We start from the raw sequence: 9632 nt of genomic DNA on the forward strand, positions 1-9632 counted from the left end.
GGTGCTGGGGGATTGAACCGTGATCCCTGTGCTTTGCTAAGCTTGTTCTAAGTAGGTGCTTTAGACCACTGAGCCATCTCACCAGCCCCCCAATTACTTTAAATTCAAATTCAAATAGCAACATACAGCCAGTGGCAATCCCCCTCTGAACAGTTCACGCAGCCTTTCCCTTTCTACTTACCCATCCATCCCTTAGTCCTGACTATTTATTGGACACTTCCTTGGGTAGGCGGGAGCTGGGGGAAACCAAGACACACGTAGGCCTGCATGGTGGGTGGGCTTCCCTGGAAGCAGGCACAGATGGGACTCAACAGGCAAGATGTTTTAAAGAGGACCTTGGGACTGATCCTGTGGAAGCGAGGGGACAGAAGCCCAAGAAGCACCTGCCAGTCCCTCTGGTCCGAGGCCCCTCTACCCTCTGTGAGTGTCCTGAGAGGGCTGACGCCATGGTTGGGCCTTTATACCTCAGCTAGGTCTTGCCTATGGAAAGAGGTGACCTGAGAGACATGGGTCTGTGTAACAAACCTGTAAATTTAGTAGCTCAGCACAGTGACCATTTATTTGTTTGTGACTCTCCTGGTTGACAGTTTAGGGCTGGACATGGCTAGGTGGTTCTGCTGGTCTCACTGTGACTACAGATGGGTAACTGAACTGGGATGTAAGACTGCCTTACTGCTGGCCCAGGGTTGGTCGTGCTTGTCACCAGGCCACGTGGCTGCAGCAGGCGCCCACTGGGTAGCAAGAGAGCATGCGTGGAAGCTGCAAAGGCCTCCCACAGCCTCGGCTGCAGTGGGACACGGCCGCGCTCATCTTACCCGGCTCCTCAAAGCTTGCCTTAGACAGCCCAGACTTACAAGGTGGAAAAATAGACTGCCTCTGGCTGGGAGGGACTGAGCAGAACTTATGGCCATTCTTGGTGTGCCACAAGGAGGCTCCAGGGTTCGGTAGCGGTGTCCTGGAGGGGGCAAGCTTTGAGCCAAACTGCAAAGCCAGATTAGACTGACTTCGATGCGAGGAAAAGGATGATATTCCGGGCATGAGGGACAAGTGAAAGAAGAGGCCCTGATCCAACCAGTCTTATGGGCGAGAGTGTGCGAGACAGGCTGCTGGGAAGTAAGATGGAAGGGGGCTCGGGGACAGCCTGAGGGTGCCTGATCCAGGACCCAGTAGGTGCAAGTGAAGCCTGGTCGGTTGGGAGCAGGGCCGGAAGTGGTGTGAATGCCACCGTCCACACCCTACCCCCTCATTGCCTCCTTCACAGTGTTTTCTAAGCATCTGGCTGGACAGCCAGTCTCAGGGCAGTTGACATTTATTCCTTTTTCTCCTGTCTCTGCCCCCACCGTCAGGGGGCTTGGGCATCTTCTCCGTAGTCACTGATGACAAATACAGGTCCTGTCCACAAGGTCTGAACCTAAAACCTGCTTTGTGGGGAGAGATGGCGGGAGGGTGACTTATGCTGGAGCCAGAAGCAGGGTGTGCTGCTGCAGGCTGGGCGGGGGTGTGCTCCTGCCCCCAGCCGACTGCTGCCTCTGCTCTGCTCTAGCTCATCAGCCTGTGTCCTTTCCAGGAAGGACAACTCCAGCACGGTCACCCTAGTAGCTACACGGAACACCCTCTTTGCCTCAGTCTGAGAGGGGTTCAGATTTCTTCTTCTCTATGACAGATGAGCCAGGTGTGGTGCTCGCCTATACTCCTAGCACCCTGGGAGGCGGAGGCAGGAGGATCACAAGTATGAGCCTAGGGGAAGCTTAGTGACCTCTGCCTAGAGATGCAGCTCAGTGTGAAGATCCTGGGTCCAATCCTCAGTGCAGAAACAAAACCAGAAAGCACCAGGTGACCCAAGGGAGGCCACCGAGGACAAAGTCAGGGCACTCAGAAGAGTCAAGGGAGAAGAGGAGATACAAAAGCTAAGCTTTGTGCATCACACCGTCCTTGCTTCCACAGGCTGGCTCTGCCCACTGCCTGCGTGGTCAAGGGTCCATGGCGAGGCCCAGACTCGCCCAAGGAGCCCAGACACAGCCGAGCCTCTCGTAGGGGGTCTGCCCACCCACAGGATAGAGGGGGAACATGTGTGTGAGACTGATGACTCGAGGAGACCTTAGGATGATCTCACCTGCCCGGGAGCCTGAGGCAAACCTGGTGGCTTCTGCAACCCCATAGGCCTCAAGAGCAAACTGCAGAACCAGAATCTTTACGTTGCAGACCCCCAGGCCTATCCTGCAGGTGGGCCTGCTATGCAGTATGGCCTGGTGTCAGCTGTCCTTGGAGCTGCTAGCAGTGCATCCCAGTGTCCTGGCCACACCCCAGACCAGGGACAACTGAGCGCCAGAAGTGCAGAACAGGAGGTGAACTCAGTAGTGTACCAAGCGTGCAGGCTGGCTGCCACGAGCCCCAAGGTGGAACTGCTGCAGTGGACAAGCAAAGGCCGCAGGAGCATCCACCAGCGGCCCCTGCCCTCCCTGCCCTCCTCCAGGCTGCCCACTGTCCCCCTGCAGTACGGGAACCTAAGTGTCCTGGGCTCAGTGTCCTGGCCCCTCCTCCTCGAAACACCAGCCCTGCCTGGACCTCCATTTGTTCACCTGAGAAGGGTTTGGGTGTGTGGCTCAGCGTGCCCTCGGAGCAAGGTCCTGGTGACCCTGGCTGTCCCTCTGGCCCACGTGCTGGCTTTCATCTCCCAGGCAGCTCTGCCTGTAGCCAGCACAGTGGAGCTGCAGCAGCTTAAAAAGCATCCAGCCAAGCCCATCCCGCCTTCTGCCCGCTCTGAAGGGCCGCTGCTCCTTGTCTGCGAGCACCCTTAATTCCCCCAGTCAGAAGCCTTCATCTAGCACCGACGACCTATAAATCCTGCTTTGATTCGCCTGGCTCTGATGTTGTCCTGCATCTGGTTTATCTCCCCAGCTAAGCTGTGAGTTCCTTCAAGGTCATTCTTAATTCATTTCATAAATGCAGCATCTCTTGATTTAAGAGCTCCTTTCAGCTGCCACGCTGGGGCTGGGAACACAGTAGCTGGGGACGCAGCAGTGGGCAAGACCAACAGTCCCTCATGTGGAGCAGGAAGTGAGCAGGAAGGGGAGAAGGAGTAAGTGGAGCGATCCCAGGGCTGTGTGTGCCACGCAGGGGCCTCTGAGAGCAGCAGGGGCACGGGCAGGTATCAGAGGTTCCCCGAGGGGCCTGTGCTGGGACACTCGTGGCCTGCACAGGGTGAAATGGACCCTTCAGCATCCACCAACTCTGCCCTATGCCTCCTGAGAATAAATGAGGCCTGTTGATTTAAACAGCAAGTGACACTCAGAATCTAGGCCCTGTGGGTCCTTCCCCTGCCAGTGCCCCTTCCCAAGCTGTGAAGGCTCACGGGTTCCTGGGGACAAAGAAGTGTCTGGTGCGGGCAGGGGGCCTTTACAGAGCGCATTTGATCACCAGTAGTGGCTCCCTACTCCCTGAAAGCCCCTTTCCTGGATTCCAGTCTCCATCTTGGGGCTGTGGTGGGGACACAGCCCACTTGTCCCTAGGTCTTCAAAGGAGGCCTCTGCTCTGGTTCTGTCGGCTCTGGGAATCTCTGGGCTCTTTCCCAGCCACCTGGTCCTGAGCTCAGGCTGTACCCCGTTGGCTGCTCATCCCTCCCCTTACCAGCCCACTCTCTCTGCCTCTTCTGTCCAGTTTCTTGGCTACCTCAGCGCCCGGGAGAGGTTGCTGCAGCAGGGCTATGAGGAGGGCCTGGTGGACGAAGCCATGGAGCTCTTCCAGTACTCAGAAAGCAAGGTCAGCTGGGCCCACCGCCTGGGTCCCAGGAGATGGGGTATGGGGGTACACCTGTCCCTGGGGCAGTTGTGGAGGCATAGATGGAATGTAGTCAGAGGTAAAAACCAAGGGATGGCAGGGAAAGGGCAGCTGGGGGCTGGGTTTCAAGCCTGGGGTCAGAGGAAACAGCAAGCCAGTTTCTGGGTGCAAGCATGGTCCTGGGGCTCCTTGGCCTGCACCCATGCCCAAGCCCAGGGGTCGGGAGGAGCAGGAAGTGGCACTGAGGCCAGGCCAGGGCTTCCTTCACTGAGCAGAAGCAGAAGGGCCAGAGGCCACATTGCCCCATAGACGCAGGAATATAGCAGGGGCCACCCAGGGCTGGCTTGCCTGGTCTGTGGGGCCGCAGGTTTCTGGGTCGGGTCCACCAGGGTCCCAGCTCTCCCCACCCCCTCCACAGGCCGCGGAATTCCTGCGCCTCTGGGAACAGTTCAGTGATATGGGTTTCCAGCCGCAGCGGGTCAAGGAGGTGCTGCTGGTGCACGGAAACCGACGCGAGCAGGCGCTGGAGGAGCTGGTGGCCTTTGCCCAGTGACCGCCAGGCCACTGATACCGCCAGTGTCACACACCCTGCTGCCAGCAGTTGCCCTGTGTCATGGGAACCAAACTGGAGGTATACAAACAAAGCTCTGCAAGTTCATTGTAAAAGACACAGCTCCCCAGCATTGGGGGAATCACTGAGGCCAGCCCTCCAGGAGGGAAGGGCGGGGCTGCGGTTTTTGGGGCTGCGATTTTCGGGTAAGCCTTGTGCACTGCCTGGGCTCAGCCCTCTCTGTGTTAATAACTTTGCTTTTGAGGAAATTAAAACAACAATGACAACGACCACAAGAGATGGCCTGTTCTTTTGAGTCCTGCGGCATCCTGGTCCTCACAGAAAATCCACAGCCCTAAGTTCTGGTTTGGGGCTCTGTGGATCTCCAAGCTCAAGGGCTCTTGGGGCTCCATTTCCCAAAGAAAAGTAGAAAACTGTGATGAGGTCAAAATTTTCCAGATGGTCTATGAGATACTCTGACAGAAAGCACAGCTTGGCAGCCTTGTGGGCTTTGTTTCCTTGGTTCTTTGAGACATAGTCTTGCTGGTATGGATCAAGCAGTCCTCCTGCCTCAGCCTTCAGAGTAGCAGGAACTGCAGACACAAGTTCTGTTTGTTTTATGTAAGGAGCTTGCTGGGGTTCTCTAGGACGTCGGGGCCCACAGTGGTGTGTGTGGCCTTCCTGGCCAACCAGCCTTGGCCCCTTCTGCTCTGGCAGTCTGGGCCCCTAGGTCACCTTTTGTGTTTTGGGAGGCAGAAGGTTGGGGCCACAGCTGTCCTTTAGAGGCCCCAAGGATGGAAAGGACCACTAGCTGGAGCCACCCATGACTTGGGCCAGCAGAGGCCGAGACAAGGACTCCCCTGCTTTTCCCTATTGCCCTATGGGAAGCTTGCGCAGAAACCAGACCTCTCAGCCACTGTACCTGCAAACAGGGCTGCGCTTGTGGCAGTAAAGTCACAAGTGCCACGTGGCTCAGGGCTCAGACACCTTGTGTGACAGTGTTGCGGAGACTGCTGCGCCCTCCACAAGTCCAGGACTCGTCCTGGGCCCCTCAGCCCCATCCAGGCCCTTGATGTCTTCCACCAAGCCCCAGTGCCTGCCAACTGGAAATCACTTGAAAGCTATTCTTGACCTTCAAGTGTGCTTTGAATAAGGCAATGCAAAACTATTGGAGAAAATCAGCAGGATGGCATAAAGTTGGCTCACGCGTCTGCTGCCAAAAAGAAACCTAGACTTGGAAAAGATAGTATAATTAAAGCTCAACTTCTAAGATGCAGTTTTAGGGCCAAAGTTACTTTGGTGCAGACTAAATGTACCTAGCCTCAGGTCTACCGCTTCACTAAGCCCCCTGCAGAAGGGGGGCCCAGTTGTTAGGCCCTTACCCCTCCCTCCACTCACATCTTCTCCTGCCTGTGCCTACATTTCCACCCATAGAAAAGAACTATTTGATTAAAAATGAGACAGCAGGCCAGGAATGGTGGAGCATGCCTGTAATCCTTGGGAGGATTGGGAGCCTCTTGGGAGGCTGAGGCAGGAAGATCGCTGTGAGTTCAAGGACAGCCTAGGCTACAAAGTGAGTTGAAGCCCAGCCTAAACTACATAGTGAGACCCTACCTCAGGAAACAAGCAAATAAACAAATCCAGACAGCAATATTAGTTTGAAATATGTTTTAAGAAGCAGAATGATGTGGTTTAGAAGCATGGACTTCAAATTCAGATCCGGGCTGAAAGTACAGCCTATCGCTCACTAGCAATGTGGCCTTTGGAAAGCCCCTAACCCCTTTGTGCCTTCGTTATTTATCTGTAAAATGCAGATACTGAGCCTTTGGCTGTGCCGGGAGGGGCAGTGCGCAGGAAGCGGTGGCGCTATCTCTGTTGGCCACTTCTGCCGTCGAGTTTGGAGCCTTCTCCATCGCATGCTTACTCTGAGCACCAGCCTCATCATGCTTACGGCTAGTAGATCTCCAGCTGCTAGGTCAGTGCTGGTGTCCCCCCGGTGCTCCTGTCTCGGAGGCTTGGTCCCTGTAACGGGCCTCCTGGAGGAATGGCTGGGGAGTGAGGGTGGATCATGACGTCACTGTTAGGACCCTGCCCCTCTTTCTGGGTGCCAGAGGTGGGCAGCTCTGCTCTGCCCCGACGCCCTGCCACACCCAGGGCTAAGGCCAAACACAACACAGCCCAGTGACCATGGACTCTGAAACACTGAGTCCAAGAATCCTTTTCTGCTAGCTTGTTTTTCTTAGCAAGGGGCAGCTGATCCATCTCCCTGGCTGTGGGATCAACCTCGAGCACCTGGAGCAGCTCTCGCTGGGTCTCCCCTTCTCCGGAAGGGCCAGCTGGTGGAACAGCTGTCTCTACCACGGATACAGGGCTCTGGAGGCTCCAGGAAGCAGGTGACACTCTAGCCACCTGAAGTGACCCAATGATGCCTCAAGGGGAGACCAGGATGGCAGGAGAGACCTGGCCCAGTGCAGCAGGGGGCAAAGCTGCCCTGGCCCCTGCTCTCTCTCCATCCCCTCACATTTTGTCTCTCCTGTGCCATGGTGGTACCCCTCAAAGTCTCCCGGCTGAACGGCGCCACAACTGTGATGGGGGCTGTCTCTCTCCTAAGTGCTTCAGTCTAAGGCCCTAGGTTGTTTATGTGTCCCCTCCTCAGATCTCTGAAGGATCCTGGTGGTCCAGTGGGCTGCGCTGGTAACCTAGAATATTCTGTCATCCAAAAAGCCTTACCTTGGGGGCCAGGGAGATAGCTCAGTAGAATAAGTGTTTGCCTGGCAAGTGCAAGGGCCTGAGTTCAATCCCTGGTTCCACAAAAAAAAAACCCAAAACACCCCCCCCAAAAAAACCCCAAAGAGCCTTACCTTAATTATAACTGCAAAGCTCTTTTGGCCAAGTTCTGGGTTTCGGGATGTAGTTACCTCTGGAGCTAGGACTTGGCACATGACCGAGGGGCCATGCTTAACCCCAAATGACGCAAAACTCCTGTGGGATTTCTGGCAACCGCGCAGGGACTTTTGTTGTGGTTTGTATTGGTATTGTGCAGGGGACAGTTCCAGTCTTCAGAGACAGCAGAGCAGACCTCTGTGTGACCCAAACTTCCTATTTCTACTAGCTGTATGCAGACAAAGCAGCCACTCCCGGGGCTCAGGCAGGATTGTGGAGCAGCTGACCCTCACTGCACCCTCCTCTCTCCATGCCAAGCCTTGCCACCCTGTTTCACTTTGAGTCAGTGTTCTGCAGCCGGTGACATCTGGAGGGGCTGTTAGGCCAGAGTGGGAGGGGGCCACTCCCTGGGCTCAGTTGGCCTCGGGATCGGTGGAGGAGTCAGGAGTCAAGGCCTCTCTGGGGCTGCCTCCTCTCATACCCCAGGGTAGCACTCAGCTGCCCATCTGCCCGCTGGTGGTCCAGGAGGGTGCCCTGCTGATCAGTGCAGGGAGCACTCTTGGCCCCACAGGACAGCACTGGGTAGATGACCATGCTCACCCTAGACAGTGACTCGGAAGTGATGGGTGGCCCAGTCACAGCTGTCAAGGGAAGGGGCAGCCCTCCTGGCCCTGTGTAAGGTATGCCTCAAGGAAGACTTGCGGAGTCTTTCCTCATGGGGTTGGGAGCTTCAGAGCCCCCACCTTGGGCCAGCACCTCCAGCACAGCCCTGCTTACCCCCAGATCCTCAGGCTCCTGCTCCGGCCTCCAGAGGACCACACCACTCAGGGCCCCCACAGAGAGGTGGTGCCTTCATGGTGGGCACAAGGTGACAGTGAGCAGGCCAGAAACCCTCTCCTCAGCTGGGTCTGCTCAGCCACCCCTGGCTCATTAACACCTGCTGCATGCTCTGTACTGTCCTTCCAGGCAGAGGACACCACCCAGGAGCCAAGAGCGCTGGCCCCACTGCTGGCCCAAACCATGAACTATGGCCCAGTTCTCCCACGCAGCAGCCTTGGTGACACTGCAGACCACTGGCCCAGGAGTGGGACAGCAATGACAGCAGGAAGTGGCCTCTGCCCTGGAGTGGGTCCCCAGACTGCTGGGCTGAGCAGTCTGCACTGGGGCTGGGATGACAGCGGGAAGGCAGAGGGACAGGCAGTGCTGGCCCTGATTCCAAGGGCCCTGGAGGGGGCACGCTGCCAGCTCCTCCTGTGGGGCAGGTCTGCTAGGTGCCCCTGCCAGTTCCACAACCAGCCCTGCAGTGGGGCACCCACCCCACCCAGCCCCTGCTGTAGCCCTCCCTCCTGCCACTCTCCTCCTGTACCTGTCCTTATAAGGCCAGCCACTCAGGAGACGTGTGTGCTGTGTCCTCTGGGCAGCTGCCCGTACAACGTCACCAGCTGTTTAACTACTTGGGACTCTTAACCTATGATTTTATTTATTTTTTGTCATAAAGAAAATGTCTCCAGGTTGGCTAGGCACGGTGACACACGCCTGTCATCCCAGTGCTCGGAAGGCTGAGGCAGGAGGATCGCTGTGAGTTTGAGGTTAGCCTGGGCTACACAGCGAGACCGTCTAACAAAACCAAGTTTCCAGATTAAGCAGAGACATTAACTGGGTGTCATATGAGGATGGAAAGCTGGAAGCCAGTGGACAGGGGAGCCAGGGACCCCAGATACACCAGCCTCAGGGCCTATGCTCACACGAATTCGATACTCAGCAGCCAGGAGATCCCGAGGACTTCAGAACCCCAGTGCTGGCCGTGGCCCCTTACTCTTCAGTGACACCCAGGGTGGGGGGAGTTCCCCTCCCCGGGCTACAGATGGCTTCATGTGCTGACAGAGCGCCTGTCCTGGGGAGGGGCACATGTCACCCACTGCATAGGGCCACTCTGACCCTGGCTGTAACCTTGGAACCCAGCCCTCGTCCTGGCCACGGCCTCAGAGGAGCTGCCACTGGCTCCGTGCTGTGGCTTCCCGCCTCCCTGGCTGGCTCTGTCCTCAGTGAGCCTGAACCACCGCAGCCCTTTGGTGGGGCAGATCTGGGCAGGCAGGGAAGGATAGGCAGAGAATGGGCTCCTCTCTCACCACCCTAACGCTCGGGGACTCAGGCAGGGGCTGCCGGCCGCAGCAGGGCTGGGGGTCTTGGTGCTCAGTGAGAGTACGGTCACCACCAGGGATCCGCCTCATGGGCTTGTCGGGCTGACGGGGCTGTCCCGCTCCTAAGCAAGGCTGGGGACAGGCACTGCACGCGGTTACTCTCAGCCCCAAGCCAGGCACAGCTTGCGGTTTGGGGGGACACATGGCAGTGATTGCTGAGTAGGGAGAGAACAGGAATAGGACAGAGGGGAGCCCAGAGAGTGCCCGCGGGCAGCACCATG

General features: G+C 57.0%; 1 protein-coding gene across 1 annotated transcript in view; it reads left to right on the plus strand.

Annotated features, from left to right (window-relative positions):
- Positions 1-4612, plus strand: part of Ubap1l (ubiquitin associated protein 1 like) — a 15989-nt gene extending 11377 nt beyond the window's left edge. The window contains exons 5-6 of the mRNA XM_023712647.1: positions 3658-3759; positions 4196-4612. Coding sequence (XP_023568415.1) covers positions 3658-3759; positions 4196-4330 — 237 coding nt within the window. The 3' untranslated portion in view covers positions 4331-4612. The remainder of the gene's footprint in view (positions 1-3657; positions 3760-4195) is intronic.
- The last annotated feature ends 5020 nt before the right edge of the window (positions 4613-9632 follow it).

The sequence above is a fragment of the Octodon degus genome, unplaced genomic scaffold, assembly GCF_000260255.1.
Source record: "Octodon degus isolate 3935 unplaced genomic scaffold, OctDeg1.0 scaffold00026, whole genome shotgun sequence".
Lineage (NCBI taxonomy): Eukaryota > Metazoa > Chordata > Mammalia > Rodentia > Octodontidae > Octodon > Octodon degus.